This window comes from Ambystoma mexicanum, chromosome 6p, assembly GCF_040938575.1.
Source record: "Ambystoma mexicanum isolate Mex_15411 chromosome 6p, UKY_AmexF1_1, whole genome shotgun sequence".
Classification (NCBI taxonomy): domain Eukaryota; kingdom Metazoa; phylum Chordata; class Amphibia; order Caudata; family Ambystomatidae; genus Ambystoma; species Ambystoma mexicanum.
Window position 1 is genome coordinate 824,005,275 of NC_090935.1, and position 20,172 is coordinate 824,025,446.

At 43.8% G+C, this 20,172-nt stretch overlaps 1 protein-coding gene across 1 annotated transcript in view; it reads left to right on the forward strand.

The window, feature by feature from the left end:
* PPIP5K2 (diphosphoinositol pentakisphosphate kinase 2) overlaps positions 1 to 20,172 on the forward strand; it is a 2,362,281-nt gene that overhangs the window by 1,022,598 nt on the left and 1,319,511 nt on the right. The window contains exon 17 of the mRNA XM_069625464.1: positions 4,707 to 4,828. Within this exon, the coding sequence (XP_069481565.1) occupies positions 4,707 to 4,828 (122 nt within the window). The remainder of the gene's footprint in view (positions 1 to 4,706; positions 4,829 to 20,172) is intronic.

The following is a 20,172-nucleotide window of genomic DNA, read 5'->3' on the forward strand; positions in this document are numbered from 1 at the left end:
CCAAACTGTGGGCTATGGTTGATACACCACACCCATTCCACTGGGACCTGCCGTTATGGAACTTCTTCCCTGATGTTCCACCGGTCCCGCAATCTGTTGTAGCCCGCTGGACAGACGCTGGCTTCCTTCCATATATATGCGCAGGGCAACTTCGTTGAGTGGTCTGAACCCCCCCACTTCCCTCAAACGCTGGCCCACAGCGTGGCTACAGTAATCGTCCCTCCGGAGGAACCTCAAATCCAGATACCCTGATTTCCCCACACTACCACCTGATGAACCCATAGTTGCGGAACTCTGTTCCTATTCCTCCTTCAAAGGCAAGGTGTCGAGACTTTACTCCCAATTGCAGGCTAGGGCAGCCCCACCCTTTACCAAGTTGAAGCGCAGCTGGGAGGAGGATCTTGAGGTCGAGATCACTGACGAGAGGTGGTCCCGAATGTGTGCTCGCACCCACGATGTGTCTTATAACTCAAAATTTAGGCTAATGCAATTCAAGGTACTGCACAGGTATCATCATACACCTAAGAGACTACATCGTTCAGTGACTCCCCCCACCCCCCCACTGCCCCAGGTGCGGCACGGATCAGGCAACTTAAATTCATATGCTGTGGCACTGCCCATACCTGACCCAATTCCGGTCTGACATCTGTTCCACGTTATCGTATATATTGGAGCACACTATTGCCCCCACTCCACTGCATTGTCTCTTCCATGACTTTCCCCCGTTGGGGCATGATTTGAAGAAACTGGCGGGTCTCTGTATGTTGCTGGCGGTCCGCTGTATAATATTTTATTGGCTTCGGCCAAAGGCACCCACGTACACGCAGTGGCTTAGAACAATTACATGGGCACATGACACGGAAGAGGCCTGGTGCGCAATGCAGCACCCACACACAAGGCCGAGAGACATCTGGCGAAGGTTCCATGATTACATGTCTGCCATGGCTTCTCCCTCAAACTCTGTTCATTCCTGTCCAGGTTGTTCCTCATAATGTAACCACTCTGTGACCTGTGTCTCCTTTGTTTCGAATGCCAATGCTCTGTATGCTATCTGAATCTCCCGGTTTTCCATAGATATTCAAGGTATACTGGTAAAGATGTATGTTTATTATTACTGCTGCTGGTGCCGTGTGGCTCCCTCTGTTTTTCGGTACGTTGTCAAGTCAAATAAAAAAAAGTTTAGAATTTTTGCAGCGCTCTTTTTTTTTTTAAACAACACATTCTCAGGTAGATCTACTCTATCCGACATGTGAAATGGTGATTTTATACTGTAAAATATTTTCTTATGTATGTATAACTTCTTTTGCAATGTCACGGAAGCAGACAAACTGCGCAAATTAGTCCACACACTCAGCATGGGTGCAGTCATATGATGATGTCCTGAACACATCCGCGTGGGAAATGCCTACCCGCTGGACAGCAAATGCAGAGTAACGAACGTGCGCATACGCGCCAGTGTTATACGGACAGAGTTCGGGTCCTGAAACTAATTAAAAGTGCGACACAAGCGAGACGGACAGTTAGGGACAGGTGCGCTGTTCGCAGTACTCATGGGCGTACTGCGCATGTGCGTACATGATCTGATGACTGTACGGACAGGTCCAGGGTCCTTAGGACACCTCCATTTTGTTTGACTACGAACATGCCGGGCACCGCGCCTGTTCTACGGACGGTTCAATTTTGGCTGCGGACGATACGGACGGTTATAGTATCCTTTGGACACTACCACTTTGCTCTTTTACAGACATTCCCACCTCCTGGTGTGTTCTAAAAACATGTTTTTATCTCGTTTGTGAGTGGTACGGAGAGGTACAAAGTCCTTAGGACCTCCCATTCTGCTAATTTACGCATAACTTGCACAGATGGTGCGTTCTAAGATCCCTTTCATCTTGGGTGGCATTGATACGGGTAGCTGTATCGCGTTAGAACATCCATATTCTATTGCTTACGGCTAGCTCGCACAGGCGCGCTGTTTGCTAAAATTTTAAGTCTTTTAAAAAAAAAAATCCTCAAACAGTTCGACTACAGTAAATGTACAAAAACTTTCTAAAAACACATACACACTTTAATCAACAGAAATACCGGGGGAAGCAGATACTGACATGAATATAGGGGAATTAGGGTTCAACACGGGCTTATTGTCAGGAGATGATTTGTGAGGGGAAGAAGGAATGGATCTTTCATCAAAACGTCTATTTTCTCCTTGAAGGTTTGGGGATGGTTCACTAGCAAATGGAGAAGGGGGGCAGATACAGGTGGGACAGTGATAACGTATTTTTCCTCTCACAAACTCCTCCACAAATTGCCTTAAACTATTAAAGTTGTCACTCAGTGTGTCCATTTTAAGTCCTATTCTTTTCAGCCTGTCTTCCTCTGTGTCGTTTGTTGGCCTTTCTTCTTTTTTTTTTCTTGGGCTGTTAAAAATAAATATATATATGTTAAATGACCATACAATACTCACCATTAATTTGCATATGCAGAGCACTGTGTACCATTATTATCGCTATCTTCGCACATTTCAAATTTTCCTTGAGCCACTCCAAAGTACTGCACATTTCTGTGTCAAAATAACAAAACGAAATTATTTTTTCTGTCCCTCATAGCAAAAAAGTACACACACACATAAGAAGGTCACTTACTATTTTCTTGTAATTTGTGTTGGTTGTAGTGTGTGCGTCTACTGTCGGTCCTGGCTGCAGAGTTTCTGTGAGGTAATTACGTTGGAGGCATACATTTTTTTTAATGGTATCCATTTCATTTCACATGGTCATTAAATGCATGTTTTTGTTTCAGTCGTTTAGGTTTCCCTATTTATATACTAGTACTTATAATGTCTTTGTGTGTCCTTTTTCGAAGTTGCGCATTTTTTGTGTAAGACATTAGTACAATTTCAGATATCCCTGACTGTTTGGATGCTGTTGGGTTCTGTATGTTCTATGTTACATGTATATAAAGTAAGCAGATTATACAATATATCTCCCATGATCACATGATGATGGTGTATATTGAGCAAAAATACTTTATTAACGTGATGTTATGATTAGGTTCCCCTTCAAAAAACCTGTGAAATTCACAAAAAAAACCCTTGTTAAGGGGACCTTATGGTTAGGTTGCGCTACTAAAAACCTGTGAAATTCCCTTAACAAAACTTTATAAACGTCACATTATGGTTCCAAGTAAAACCAAAAAAAAACTGAAATTCGCCAGTTATGGTAGCCTAGGCAACCATAACTCCCCACACCACTGTGCACTGCTAACACCAACACCCAGGACATCAAAAATGACATCACAAATGTCATTGATGACATCACTGATGACATGACATGTCTAGCCCCTTCATTTCTCTTCACTGCCATATCTAGGCAAGGTGGTTTTATTTAATGACAGTCAGAAACGTAACTTTCAAAAGGTATTACATTTATAGATATTGCTATTCTCACATGTTCTTACAATACTTTCCTTACATTTCAATCCCATCTTATGAATACATATATAGGCGAAGAAGTAGGCTTGCAACACAGCTAACATCGTTGTGCGTGAATACAATCATGTAGATTATACACAGTTGCTAATGACACTGCCTCCTGTTTACTTACTTTTCTCTCCACATATAAGCCTCATATTTGCATGAATTGTACTCCGTTTATGTTTTGTGGGTATTACTAGAAATATGTAGTATGTGATGAATTATTAGCAACTTAGTACATGTTTCACAGAGCAGAAAAGTCTCATACTGAAGCAATCACTGTTTTATTATACAAGTTTGGAAAATGCAAACATAGCACCTTTGTGGTGTATGCTGCAGCCTATACCTACATTTCTGTATGAGTAGATTCCTCTACTAGAAAGAACACTGTAATGGAATTTTGTTTACAACACTACATTGTGTGATGAAGTATACACTTTTTTTTACACATGTACCGATAACCCCTGATACTTTATTTGCCAAACTTTCATTCACAACCCCTTGTCTGTAAGGTAAACACACGTCATGCCATCAGTGATGTCATCAATGACATTTGTGATGTCATCTTTGCTTTCCTGGGTGTTAGTGTTAGCAGTGCACAGTGGTGTGGGCAGTTATGGTTGCCTAGGCTACCATAACTGGCGAATTTCAGGGGTTTTTCGGTTTTACTTGGTTTTTAGTAGCGCAACCTAACCATAACGTCCCCTTGACAAGGTTTTTTTTTTAGTGAATATGAATATATATATATATATATATATATACATACAGCAATGCTTCTTAGTGACTTTGATTGTCCTTGAATTCTGCAAATATTATATTCCTGCTCCAAGAAATAGTAAAAACGCCATGCTTAGGAAACTATAATATGTGCCAAATCTCCTAAATCTATCCTACCCATCAGGAGCTGAAGCCAAAACAGTCTGATAAAACCTCCAGGCATTTCCGTGCAATCCGTTCCTACGTTCATCAGGTTTAACATGATTACACATTGGCTCCACCACGTTTGAAGTAATGATACTTGACTTTTAGAAATTCCTTTTGGTAACCAAATTGGTTCCTTGGGAATTATTTTAAAAGTGCTCATATGTACTAAATTTGTAATCTTCCATCAGTGTGACCCTTCCTTGAACGATTGATCTTTCAGACATTTGCCCTAATTAAAACTAGCCTTGTATTTACCTTAATGTATTTACTAAATATATTTGTCAAGATATTAAAAAAAGTTTTCCTTGTTTGGCAGGAGATTATGCTGGATTCCCTGGATGTGGCTTGCTACGATTGCATAGTACTTACAGACATGACCTCAAAATCTATGCTTCTGATGAGGGACGGGTCCAGATGACGGCCGCAGCTTTTGCAAAGGTACCAATCTGAATTGGGATACATTGTATTGTCCTTTGCACCCTGTCGCTGTGACCATTTGATTGGAAAATTCAGAAGGCATATGTGAATTGCACCTTTCTTTTCTGACTTTGTCAAAGCCATGGGAGAAGGACAAATATCTACCTCTTGTCAAGATGTTAACAATGTATACAATTTAGGTATTTGGGTATTTCTATGCTATGCTATGTTCACAACACCAAGAGAGACCCTTTCATTCAGTTCGAATTATTCAGGCCAGAGTCAGTTTGGAATGACTTGAAACGTTTTCTTTTCATCATTGTTCTCCAGGTTTCTTGTAATGTTTGTATGTAAATTATGGGGTGAAGAGAAGATGCATGTTCCTAAAACAGTGCTTAGGCCACGGGTGTGACAAATTCCTATTAAAGATGGTTTGTTTTGACCCTCCTACATATATAAACATCCTAACTTGTGTTTGGAGGGGCAATTATCTGTGCACTCACAGTTCCCGGGAACACCCATTGTGTGTTTTCTTTTAACCCCTGCATAATGAAGTATAGGCACTAACAATGTGAAACTGACCACAATCACAGATTTCTGAAATCAATTGTTGCCTTCATCTGTGGGACAAAATACAGGTAGACCAACTTTCAAGACAGCCAAGCGTTAGAGACTTCTTTCTATATTGCTTTGTACTCTGCAAACCAACAGTGTCCAAATACTTCTGTATGTGCACACACCTCCATAGCTGAGCTTGCTCGCAAACCCGGAAAATTGACCAGGCTGGTACTTAATAACTATAATGGAACCCAGTTAAAATGAACTGGCAGAATTAGAGCATTGAAGCTGGTTTTATTTCCAAGTAAGAGGTGGTTTTCTCAGAGGGCTCTTGGTAAAAAGTAAATGTTCAAATTAAATACAGTATTGTGTTGTCACATAGCTAATGATCTTCAGTTTGAACCGATATTCATATTCAATGAGTTGATCAATGATGAATCAGCATGTTGGGAAATCCTGCAGACTTGTGTGGAAAAGCCTATTAGACAACATAATTGTGCTTTTGAAACTGCCCAGATTTTGGTTAAAAGATGGATTACGGTCCTGTAGTGGCACTACTAGACTTTACACAGTGGCGATAAGTGCAGTCTGATAGACTATGCATGAATACATTCCAATGCAAGGGTAAAAAAGAAATGTCTCCTCAGATTATAGTGGACCATAAACCAATTGTATTAGATACAAATTTAGCTCTGCTGCCCACTATTGAAGAGGGAAGTATTTCTAATATCTAGCAGAAACAAATGAAGTTCTTGGAATTGGAAAATGATAGGGTCCTCCCTGAACTCTACTAAAACATTCTTCCTTATATTAGAAAATGTTATGGGGACGGTGGGATGTGACCATTTCCTTAATTGGGACTCTTATAATGAAGCGGCTCTGGCTATAAACTAGGTGTGTCCTGGTATTTTTTCTGTCTGTCTGACAATCTTCTTGACAAATAACAGTACGACATGGTTATCACGGTATATATAGCATCCGTATTAAAACATAATATGAATGAATATTTTGCTTAGAAAGCTCACACACTTTTACAGAGACACTGCAAACAAGACAGATCGAAGAGATTGCCTTTTTTATCTCTGTATTATAGTTTAACTAAGCTGAGCCAAATTTGCACTGAGTCTGATTACCCAATTTGACCAGACCACTCGAAAGGGTGTTCAATAATCAAAGAAATGTTTCACTGTTCAGTGAGGGGCCAATGAACACCCTTGGAGATTAGTGAAGTTCAGGACATAGCTGATATAATGAATATCAAATGATAAAACCAGGGAATTCTCCCATAGTAATATGCATTAGGAAACATTATCATTGTATTTCTAGGTACCACACAGCTGACCCTCCTAAAGGAAGTCCTTTACATGTGTTTCGCTGTATTCATTCCTCATGATCCTTACATTATATTGATTGTTGTGGTCAGGTATGTGTATTTGATGAATGGGGACACAAAACTGATCCAACTGAAGCTACCTGTACCAACATAAAAAAGTAAACTATTTTCCCCCTGCCCTTTTGCATTTGTGTACCTTTAACTACACCACTAAATCAGTGTTTTTTATGTGGACAGATTATTATGCAACAGACTGCTGTGTAGGAATTTGTATGAAAACTGCAAGATTGAGCTTTAATAATATAATAAACACTCATTGATCATTGTGAGTCGGAGTGGGGCCAGTGAGTGTGTGAACATGCATATACATACTTAGCCACAGACCATCTCTTTCAAAACAAGCACAGTGTGCAATTTATTTGATCAAATATTTCGGGACCCCAGAACTGCTTGCCATTGCCACACCTTCACATCAATCGGTGAGAAACATTTTCATTTTGATAGCACTGTGTTTTGTCAAATATATAAGTAAGTCACTCACAGGCCATCGCTTGCCTAAATATATGGATCTTACTCTGCAAACAAGATCTCTGATACACGTATATGAAGATAAAGGCTTTCATGAAAAATGTTATGCATTTAATTATTTTTGTCATGAAATAATTGAAATTCTAAGACTGAATGCTGTATAAAGCTACATAAAAAGTTAGGCAATATATGAGTAGGGTGGCAAAACCTTAAATATATGTTTTAAACATTAACAACGTCTCAAGTAATACTTTGCAGGCATTGTTATAGAGAGAACTATTTCTCAAAGGTGCGAAACCTGTATTTGGTGTATACATTTTTTTCATTGTCTAATTATAGGTACATTCTTGACATATAAAGGTCAGCCCCTGCAGCTATTTCAGCCAGGTGCCACACTTTCGTATGGACAACTCCAAACACAACAAAAACTCATCCAGATATATTGGCCTGGAAAAAGCACCAAAGTGTAAAACCCATGTTGGCCTTGCACCAAATGAAAACCTTGAACTAAAAGGATATTATTCAAATTTAGTACCAAACTTAAACCCTTTTGACAACCATGAGATCAGTGGTTACCCTGTATGCCATTGTCTATCATTTGACAAAAACAATGACACTTGTGATGCTGGCGGGCCTGGCGCACTGCGTAGTGGCGTGGGCCTGCCCGTTGAAAAGACCTCTCAGACACAGTGTTAGGGTCTAAAGTCCCGTCTTCATGGTCTTCCTGATATTTTATTCCTTTTCCTTGCGTGATGCTGTCACCTGTCATCACGCCCTTAGGCCCTTTTCTCTATTCCACACCCCTTCCTAACTTGCATAACAAACAAAGTGGCCGCCTGAGGTCAGGAGGCATTGGTACTGGTGATTCAAATAATACAATATACTGTCATATCAAAGTTCGCCAAAATACACCATGCAAGACAAAACCTCTTAGCTTTGTGGAGGGCTTCGGCTTTTCTCTCAGGGCGTATCTGGACTTGCTAGGCCAGCAGGCGCTAAGGGACTTCTCCTCTGTCTCCCACTGAGGGAATACAAGCTTTGCTCCCCACAGATCTTACTGCTTGCAGCTCCTTAAATCCTATTGTGGCATTGTCAGCACATGACAGCTTTTTTGTTGGGGCCCCCGCTCTACCCCGCAGCTCCGGGGGATACGCTCCTAATTGCTATAACACTTCCATTTTGCCACAGGGCCCAGCCGCTTCTGCGCCGGTTTCTCACTCATTGCACTGAATAAGGGACAGGCCTTAAACCACAGCAGAGGAGCTTTACCCCGACGCCAACTCCGGTGCAATCATGTACCCCCCATCACCCTCAGTGCACTCTCCCTTGCATTGTGTGCTCCATTGCCTGGATTGTATACATGTGATCCTCATCATCAGAAGGAGTCACCTTTTTGCTCCCCCCAGCGGTACTCACTGGGGCACTCTTCTGGCATACTACAAGGGCTGTGGTTCGGGATTCTGCAGGCATCTCCACCTGGCCGCACATGGTAGGGCCCTCCAAGCTCTGAAGCAAGGACAGTGGCTGGTTTACCAAGTCTACACACCTCGCTGGGGTTGATGTGGCCCAGCAATGCTCCGCTGTTGGGCCGATAGCCAGTCTGACCCCTGATGGGTGACCGTGCCGTTTCCTGCAGTGTCTCTGGGCGATTGTGCCAGTCGTGCTGCCTTCGGATCTAATGTCCCGCAGCCCCTTCCCTTCCAAGCACTGGAAACACCCTGGATACTGGGCTGGTCCGCATTGTAGCAGGAGTCCTGCACTGCAGCCTTCATGCCACAGGCTAGCGTGGGACCCGCTCAGTGGTACTCCTCAGTTCGTCCACCGGTTGGGCTGCCGGCATGGCTATCGCCGGTTCCTTGCCTCCAAATCAGTACAAACGTGGACAGCGTGTCCTCAGTGACTTGCACCAGCGTCTTCTGGATTAAAAAAAATGATTGGGGGGATCTAGGGGGTGGCTCAGATCCCCTTGAGGCCTGATTGATCAGGAGCTACAGCTTCAAGGCAGCCATCCTCTGCGCTCCCCCCTGCTGGCATCTGTGTCGTTCTTCTTTGATTGAGTCCAAGGGGAATCCAGCATTACCTGAAGCCAAAGAGGTTGAAACAGATTCAAAACAGAAGTAACATCAGTCTTGTCTATTCCTCTTTATGCAGATAGCGTATTCTTGATAGGGAGTTCCTTATAGGAATGGGAGTCCTTGTCCCCTAGAGAAGAGTCACTCCCAGTGAGGTCCCGCTTTTCCAGGCCCGTAGATATGGTCTTGCTTAGTAGACTCACCTCCATAGCCTCAAATGGGGTGTGCTCCCCCCTGGGGAGAAGGGACAAATAGTCCAGATTTCTCACAGAGCATTGACTCCTCAAATGATGTGGTCACTGTCCCAGATTTGAGGTAAGTTGAACAGAACCGTCAGAGGGGCCAAAAGACTGGATTTGAACATCTTATAAAAGCATGGTGTAAACCCATCATGGTTTAAACGCATCTGGTCCAGTGACCTTCTGAGCGGAGAGCGAGTTAATCACCTGCTCAGTTTCTTCTTTTGTAATAAGCAGTTCATGTCAGTGAAGGAGCTCCTGAGAAAGGTGGGGAGGGGAGGTATTTTAAAGTAAAAGTCCTGGGTCTCCAGATCCAGCCTCTTAGCTGCTAATAACGTTTCAATGAATTGTTTTTCTCCCGCAGATTTCTCATCATGATAGATATCCATCTCCTCAGCTTCGCTGTTTGGAAACTTTTCGCCATGGGGGCTTAGTGGACCGCGACTCGGCCTTCGATCATCGATTCGTCTTGTCTGGCTCTCGATCGTCAACTCCAGACGTGACATCAGGCAACATATATTTACCAAGTCACTATGCCCCATACTTCAGTTCTTATTGTACTTTGTATGCTTTTTTCTTCAAAAACCTTGACGCAGTGTCGTCCCACCGGGTTTCGGGCTTCAAGAGAGACTGCGATTGCGGGGCCAAAATGTCTGACTGACCCCCATGACATCTGTGTATGGTGTCTGGGTGCTAATCACGACACGGAGGCCTGCGGGTCGTGCGCAAAGATGCAGCGGAAATCAGTGTATGAGAGGGCCGTGAAACTGGCTTTAGAGTGACCTGTTGCCAAATCGCTGGCGTGGTCGTTGGTCCGGTCCTCAGAGCCCGAGACTGAGGAGCCCATCGCCGTCAAGGGGAAAGACTGACATCGTAAGAAAACCAAGAAACAGTCCCATTCCAGGAGCCATTCCTTGTCTTCCTTGCGGAAGAAGAAGCGGCACCACTGCCATCGATGCAAGTCCAGCTCGTTGTTGGAACGAGGTAAGCTCTCGGGCGGACAACCAGTCGGGAAGAGTGGGAGAGTTTTAAGAACTCTATGCTGGAAATGTTTGAGGCTAGACGCGCCGGCCACCGTCCCGCAAGCTTTGGTGGCAAAATCGCCACTTGGTGTTCCCGAACCCAAGCTAGCCACTCCTTTGGCGTCATTTGCGTAGAAAGTGTCTTCGGGTGTTACTCCTGTCAGGAATAGGTTGCCGGGAGGCCATAGGGCTGAGGCTTCCGACTTCTCTGTTGACCAAGCGTCCCTTGGCGCTGAAAGTACCCTCGGCATCGAAAGCTTCGGCTTCGAAGTCTATCCTCAAGCCTTCGGCGCTGACAGTCGACGATGGTTCCTTTGTGCCACTGTCGAGATCGGGTTTCTTTGTTTCCATGCCCTCCATTTTCGGAGTCGAGGAGCACGATGACCCTGAGGACCCTATCGACCCCACTTACACAGGAGCCGGCGGTGTCGACTATTTTGACGACCAGGATGATTTATTTGCCTTGGCTCATGGTTTATATGATGCTAGTGGTCTGAATACCTCCCCAGACTTGGAGATATAGCAAACCAGCCTACACCCACACTAGTGTGAAGTTCAGGGAGCCTGATTCACAGGCAAGTTGACACCCTGGGGTTGAAGGCGTCCACTTGCCCCTCTTCAGGAGTATGATCTTATCAACATTTTGGACAAGAGTCCCACTGTAGAGTCCAATATGTCTTTAAAAACAGTCATTGCAGACCCTTTGGCCTCCTTATGGCAGCACCTTTTTTCCAGTCCCCCTGTGAATGCCAATTTCACAGGTAAGTATAGGCCAGCAAGAGGAGATCCTTCTTTTCTCGCCACACATCCTTCCCCGGAAGGGTTGGTTATTTAGGCTGCCACTCTTTCCACCAGACCAGCACCATCCACCTCTAATCTGCCTACAGACAGAGAAGGGAAAAAATATGATGCTTTGGCTAGAAAGGTGTTCACTTCTGGTAGCATGGCGCTTAAAGACACTAACGTGGCATGTTGTTTCGCCAAATACTCGTTTGGCTTATGGAAAGCAGTAGAACAGGATGCTGAGTACGTCCCTAAGGGTGCCATGTAGGACGTTTTTTTTGCAGCTGATGGAGGATGGGAAGGCGATAGCCAAACAGTTGTTGCAGACGGGCCTGGACATAGCAGGCTGTGCTGGCAGAGCAATGGGTTCAGCAGTTGTGATGAGACGCCAAGCTTATTTTAAAACTTCTGGCTTCTCCCCAAATGTCCAAAGTAGGTTGCTGGACATGCTTTTTGAAGGTGACCTGCTTTTTGGCCAGAAAGCAGACGAATCCTTGAAGAAATTCAAGGAGTTAAAATTGGCTGCTAATTCTTTGCGCCTAGCGGTGCAGCCAACCAAACCTGCCTTCTGCTTTGCCTCCAGAGGCAAAGGCTATAGACGCTACGTGCACTTTGGCAGGAAAACGCAGCTCCCGCAAGCCAGGCAAAGGCTGTTAGGTAGAATTCTCTGTAAAGGCTAATTTCCCAAACCTAGTGAGTCCCCCAGCAGCTTTGCTGGATTTCTTGGGTTTAATTTTTTCTCCTGCTAAGATTGAGACTCTTTTTCTCCCACTATTAGACATGATATGAGGTGTTCCTTTGACTTTGTATGCGTTTGATGGGCTATGGGGTCCTTTACCCCATAGGGCTTCATGTGTTTTTGATATGTGGGTTACACAGCACCCTCCGTGCAGTAACCCAGGGGTGTCGTAGCGACCCCCAAACATTGACTCCATACCCTGGGACTGACTACTGTCTCCCAGGGCATGTAAAGTCACCATTGGCTTTACTAGTCTTAAATTGTGAACAGAACCAGTACAAACCATCATATTGTGGACGTACTGGTCGGGGCAATTCGATTGCCCTGGGGTCTGTTGTTCGAGGGGGCACTGTCCAGTTCCCCCCGACCGAGTTTTGGCTGGTGGCAGTGGATACTACTTTTTATATTCGACCGCGAATATATCCCTATGGGATTTTCCCATTGTTCGACGCTACCACTTTTTAATATAGCCTCGAACATACCGCCGGTTTATTAAATTAATATAAATTCACCGGTTGGTATTTTTTACCGAAACTTCCAAAATGGCTTTTGTGTTCGCTTCTGTGACTCCAACCCAAGTCGAGCCCTTTATTCCACTTTTTCGCAGGCTTCTCCACAGAAGCCTCCAAAAGTGGTGCCACTCTGGGTACCACAGGGGGTGCGGGCGGGGGTTTAGGCACCTTGGACTGAGTTGCCTCAGCAACTCAATGTCGCACTCTTGTGTAATTGGCCCAAGTGGTGAGCCTCTCGGCTCACCACTTAGCATGTTTGAGTGACAGCTAGGTTGAATGAATGGGGGTTTTCTGCATAAAAGCAGGGCTTTGGGGACTGGAACTTCAGAAGCCGCCACAGGACCTAAAGAATCTGAGGAGGGAGAAGCCGAGCCGACCTGCAACGACGACACCACTGTTGAAGCCCTGCTGAACCGTCTCACCACTTTTCCCGACGACAGAGGAGATCTCCAGTCCGGAGAGTCTTCTTCCTTTGACTGGTGGGGATAACCAGTTTGCCCGTCTTTTTGCCTTCCTGGACCATCTCGTGGCTGCCTTGTCTGTACCAAGCACCCCGGCAACCGGAACACCACGGTTTACCACTACCGCGAAGAAAAGGGTAGTACCTTGTAACGAGAGAACTCTGCGGCTGGTTTGTTCCCTGGCAGTGCAAAGACCTTCATCTTTCCTCCACGTCGAGACCTCCTCTTCCTCTGAAAACACCGACTTGCAACCGCTGCCAGGAACAACTGCCCCTGCTGGAGCGTTCTTCCCATTTCAGGTACTGTGTCCCGCCTGGCTTCCCTTGCGACAGATCGTTCGGGGTGACAGTAAATCCTCGACTTTCTAACCTGGGTTAGCCTGGGGCCTGTTAACTAACTTTTTCTGACTTGATCTCAATCTTTTATGAACTATCTACAAAGACTCTTTGGGCATAACCCCACAGTTTGATCCTGGACACATTTCGCTTGCTTTCTCTAAGAGTGGGCCTGGCATTTGAACTTCCTTGCTCTCCAGTAGACTCTGCCTAACCTGCCTCACTGTGGTACTTTGAAAAGTATTGAAATTGTGTGCTTTCATAACTTTGCCTTTTCCCTCCCTTTTTCTATAACTTATTAGAGTGCCATCTTATGTTAAGCACTCACCTCTGTCTGAAAATAAGTGGTGTTTCCCATTAAGACTTGTCTAATAAGTAATCAGGATTGCATATATATAATAGTGACTGTGTGGTGAATTTACTTACCTCTTTTTGTGCTAGTGTAATTTACAAGTGTGTCTTTAAATAAATAATTATATACTTTTACACCAAAGCTCTGATCAGTGTTTGCTTGTGCTACTGTATCTCTGTACCTATTGTGTATACTCTGTATACTGCCAAATTCATCTTGAGAGAAGTCTGACTGCTCAGCCACAGCTACCAGGTAAATCTGGGTGGTACAGACTGCTACCAATTGGGTTTACTGCCAACCACCTGTAGACCTAAATCTTTTGCAGTGGTCCCTAAGGGAACTGCACAGGTTTCTGCCTAACAAGAGCAGAGGCGCTTCTTGCGCCGCCAATAGATTGCTGTGCGTGTTCCACCAGCCGTACCTACTGTCACTGGCCTCTTCAGGCCTTCAGGTTGCCCCAGGGTGTTTGGCGGGCCATCTCTGTGTTCAAGAGATCCCAAGACCAAGATTCATGTTTCACAATTTCGTTCATGGCCCATTTCCTGAAGGGCCTTCTCAACAAGTTTCCGCCAACCCCATTTGTTTTCCCAGATTGGGATCTTTGACCTATTTGATGGAGGCTCCGTTGGAGCCTATGCTCTCATGTTCTTTACTGGTGTTGTCCCTCAAGACAGCCTTTTTGGTTGCGATCACATCTGCCAGGAGGGTTAGCGAACTGCAAGCCTTGTGCTGCAAACCTCCTTTTCTGAAGTTCTTTCGGGAGAAAGTCTCTCTTTAAGTCAGGCCTGTATTCCTTCCTAAGGTGGTTGCAGAATTATATCTGTCTCAGTCGATTGATTTGCCTGTCTTTTACCCTCCTCTGCATCCTTCGAAGGAGGAAGAGCGGTTCCACCGCCTTGATCCCAAGAGAGCGCTGAGCTTCTATGTCCCTTGTACGTCTGCGTTCATGAAAACAGACCAGTTGTTTGTAGCCCATTCCTTGTCTTGAAAATTCCTTGCCATCAATAAACAAACTCTGTCACAGTGGATTATCTTGTGCATATCCGAAGGTTACCAATCGGCAGGCAAGGAGCTTCCAGCGGGCATCGGGGCACACTGGACCAGAGGAGTCTCAGCCTCTACGGCCCTCCCGAGAAGGGTCCCTGTTGGGGATATTTGCCGGGTGGCTGCTTTGTCATCCTTACATACATTCACCAAGCAGTATGCCTTGGACGTTGCACAGGGAGCTGATGCTAGGTTTGGTCGGGTGGTTCTACAGAATCTACCGGTTTAAATCTTTCTGCCCTCCTCTGTTATCCTAAATGCTTGGGGAGTCTATCATGATGAGGAATCTGCGGGAGAGAAGCAATCCATTGAAGGATAAATTACTTTACCGTAATGTTCTTTCTATGGATTCTTCTCCCGCAGATTCGTCATCGATCCACCCATCCATCCCTTCTCAGAAAGTTCTCAGGGTTGTCGCTTCTGACCAAATGAGAAGGCATCTGGTGAATGCTCTGGGATGACCGTTTCTGTCTTGAAAACAAAATGGAAAAAACCTGTTTTTTCTTAACACATTTTTGTGGGTTCACCCTGTTGGTGTGTACCCTTGTTAATGTTTTAATGGCTGGTTAGCCTCCTCCTGTCGTTTTTCTTTTGCAGCGTTCAAGTACAAGTGGAAAAATGTACAGGAACTGAAGCATGTGGTGTAGTAACGTGGTATATATACGACGCCTAACGCAACAAAATGGATAGGCGGTTAAGTCGAGGTCCACTTCGCCCCCTGACGAAACGTTTCCGAATAGCAAAGCTGAGGAGGTGGATATCTATCATGATGAGGAATCTGTGGGAGAAGAATCCATAGAAAGAACATTACGGTAAGGTAATTTGTCCTTTGTAAAAGCAAAAGAAAATCTTGAGCTTCGATTCGGATGTGAAGGGCACCTAATACCTAATACCATCAATATTGTTGCTTGTCTTTTGTTGTTGTACTTTGTAAGCTAGTTTCTTTTTAGCTTTGGTGCCTTATGTAGAATGACATTGCTTCATTTGTAACAATGAGTTAGTGGTTTCCGACGCCATCAGCATTTCCAAACTAGATCTGGCTTTTCTCAAATCTTTCAAGGCTTGTGGAGAGCGCATGCTTGCATAAACCAGTTCCAGGGCGCGCACCTGGGATTCAAGCCCCTGTCTATCCTGGTTGTTTGCCCTGAAGTAATTCCCACCCACAAATACCTTCATAGCATCCGACAAAGTGCTCAGTGCTACCCCTCCTCTGTCGTTATCTGAAAAAGAGTTGACAATGACCGTGGAGGTCACCTCGAAGAACGGCACCTTGAAGCAGTGGGTCATACATCTTCCACACACGTTTGGCAATTGGACACAATCTGCTGACCTTCAGCTGCATAGAGACTAACAAGTGGTCCGAAAGCAGCCTGGGGATGATTTTGGATCCTGACACATAGGGAAAACCAAGCTATCGAAATCAGGAAGAGGTCAATATGAGAAAACACTCATTGAATACAATGAATATTCCCGGATTCCCATGAAGCAGCCTGCAAGCCCAAGCCCTGCAGGACCTTCAAAAAAGCTACATCATTCCTGTAATCATCCAGGGAAGTGAAGATCCAGAAATTTAACTGGCCCTCTCGGCCACAATCCACAATGTGTGACTGTCTATAATATTTAACAAACAAGTAAACTCACGTGTTATACAATTTTAATTATTATTCTTTAAAGACACAACAGCCAACATGTGTTTGGACTAAATGTACAAGGTCTTCCTCAGGGCTGTAATACATTAGGCCATCATCATAGATTACATATATACAACAATATTAAGGATACATGTAGGCAATGAGCCAACCATGTGCACATAGTTACAGTACAAATCATAATAACACCCATCCACAGAATGATTTGACACTTTTTAGAACACAAATTAGGACACACCCCAGGTGTCGCATAAACATAATCCAAATACATTGGCTTTCCCCAAAATAAATAAATCCAAGGGGAAAGAGAAACGGGGGCCTGAGGTTTGGAGGGAGAAAAGAAAAACAATTCTAGTGAACAAAACATTTTATATATATGCCCAAAGCTAAATATTGTGCACAGTTGCTTCAACTTGTGCATTACCATGAACCATTTAATCTCAATTTCCAAAAGTGTCACCATCACCTGCACATTGTTATCTCCTATACAATCAAAGTAGGCAAGTGGTCCATCACCCTACGTTCTGCCACAGCACAAGCCAAAAGTGTTACCCGTGTTATTAGTATCTTGGTTTGAAACTATTGTAATTTTATTACCTTGTAAAACCAGTTAGAATTCACTGGCTTGTGTTATAGAGAAATGTATAAGCATACCTTCCAAGTTCAAGGAATCCTTTTAATGTGTACCTAATTTAATTTACCCTTGTGGGATTCTTTCGCAAAATGTCTTCCTAAATCCGAAAAAATAATAGAAATAGGTAATTGCGTCATGATTCTCCAACGTGGGACTCCTTTACTTAATTGAATTTAGAAAGGATCCTTTTAAATGTAACGTACCTTGTGATGATCACAAACTAACAATTCATATATGGTGGTTGTCCTATCTTAACAGTGTAGTGATATATCTATAAGGGGCTGTTCTGGTACAGCCAGTCCTTAAAGGTAGAAAGAAAAAACTCCATTTTGAATTTCATTGACCATATAGAAATACTCATGCTTAAGATCCTGTACATGGGAATTAAAGTTGTATTACACGCTTGTGCAATTTAGATATAATGTATCAACACTTCCACAGTGTCTGTTTGCAGATTATATTTTCCGCATATTATGAAGTTTTAAACGGTAAAATTGTGTTTGCTTAGATTCCTCCTAATATTAGTCACTTTATAATTTGCACAACATATTGTTTATCATTCTCTACCAACTCCCCAATTTGTTACAGTTGAATTCTAGTCCTTTCCAATACTTATTCACTTACTCTGAAAATGCGATGACTCCAACAGCGTAGTCCATGTGTTTACTGCGACCGCCATTTTGTTTCTGGTATTTATACTGTCACACGTCGCACAAAAACATGTGATATCATGCGGTAATTAAAATAAACAAATGTCGGTGCGCACAGATTTCTATCCAGTTACCTTTAGATTTAGATTTCTAATCTAATGTCGGATGCCTATTGCTGCACATTAACCTCAATATTTCATTCAGGGTGATGATTAGACCTCTCATGTTAGTAGCTTATGGCATTGATAAGTTTGAACATTTTTTATACAAATACCATCTTTGTGTTATAAAACCACTCGTGTATATGTGCACGGATCTCTATCCTACATTATTTACCCTTTTTTATTTACATTTTCATTAATTGGTGCCTTGTGCTTTACTCTATGCTACAAATTAAAGACAGTTACACATTGTGGATTGTGGCACAGAGGGCAAGTTAGATTTTTTGGAATCTAGAACTTTTGGATAGCCATGGGGCCTGTGCCTTTTTCCCAGCTTAGGCCGCCGTTTGCCTGCTAACACTTGAATATATAAAGATGCTCTTATAAAACACATTTCCTGGGTCTTTCGACTATAGGTGTGGGAGTAGCTCATTAGGGTTCAGCACCAAGAATTTTTTATTTTCTAGCTCCTATTTTCTAGTCCTCGCCAATTATTCACCATCATCAAAAGTCTCTAGGGTGGCGGGGAGTAACGTTCACTGAAACTTGTTTTGGTTGACATTAGGGAAATGCAGATAAAGAGAACCCAAGGCCACGGGGTGCCCCAAAAGAGTACCCTTCAAAAAGAGAAACCCTCCGTCCCTCAACATAAAGGGGAAATCCTTCCCCATCAAGATCGCCACACCCTCTACTTCTCATTGCCAGTGTGGAAATATTTCTTCAGGAAAGTTCTATGCTTCAGTCTTGTGTTCATCTCAGGAGAACCAGTGGGCTTCCTGAAGCATATTATTAACCTGGGATGTCTGGAGCCTGCCCAGCAACAACCTCCTCTTAGCCGGTCAGATAGCACAGCGAGTAGATCGCTCGCTTTGACATCCGTGCAGAGCCCGACAACGCAGGTTCGAATCCCGGAGGGCCAAACTCAGCCTTTCATCCTTCCAAGGTCGATAAATGAGCACCACACACCGTAGGTAATATTAAGCAGAGCTTAGATACCTGAGGGTTCGTAGCGCTATATAAATGCTAATTTAACTAACGGGGAATTCAGTCCCTGCACATAGGGTCACAATATTAGGCAATCAGGAAATGTACGACCTAGCTGATGGCTGGAAACCGGTGTACCGCCTATATAATAAACTGATCGACAGACCCAACCCGAAAAGCACATCACTGAGACAAAAATGGGAAACCGAGTTGGAAATCACACTATCTGGTAATCACACTATCTGATAATGAATGGGAGCGAATATTACTATACCCCAAAGAGGTGTCAAGAAACACCAGATTCAAACAGATCCAACTGAATGTCTTATATAGAACGTACATGACCCCACTGAGAGTGGCTACCTTCAACAAACCGGCATCTCCAGAATGCCCCTGGTGCGGAAACGACAAAGCTGACATGATCCACATGTTCTGGACTTGCATCAAAACGGTGAAATTCTGGTCCATGGTGAAAAACACCTGCACAAACGCTGGGCTAACCAGATACGAGTGGAACCCAAACGAATGCTTATTAGGGGCTCATCCCAGACTGAGCAAATACAAGCACCTAATCAAACTAATGGGCTTAGCCTGCATTCTCGCAAAGAGATCCATAGCAATGGCATGGAAGTCACCAGGGGGTCCGAGCCATGAATGATGGCTTAAAGACCTAGAAAGATGGACGGAAGCTGAGACCAGAGCTTGGCAAGAAGGAACCAACTCAGGCGGCGATAATGCTAACAACACCTTAGAATCATGGAAAGCCCTGCTGCGCGACATACAGTACGCCGCGGACCATAAACCACCCTGAGAACACACCCCTAACAGCAATTTGATGAAGAACCACCCGAGAGATGGAAACCCCTTGAACTCAACCGCTTCTGGTGTCTGAATTGCTGGACACCTGCCCCCTCCTCACTCACATTGACAAGAACAATATACTGCAACATGAAGACTGTATTGGTTAACTGTTTGTTTGTTACGTTAATATCTGTTAACTATTAAAGTATATGTATTTGCACAAATGCTAATAAAATACTTTACACAATATTAGGCAATTCCGTCTCAGCCATTCATGCATAACGCATCCAGCGTGAGGACCACTCCAAGCCAATTAACCATGTGTCCAACCATTGTTAAAAACAGATTTGGTATCAATACCTTTAAAATAACAAGTTAGTGCTTCTAACTGTCCCCACCTCCACCCCAACAGACAAATCCACAATAAAACAAACCCAAATCCCATATTCCCTTCTTCTCCCCTACACCCAACAAAAAACAATCTTGACCCAGCAACCCCCATGCATAT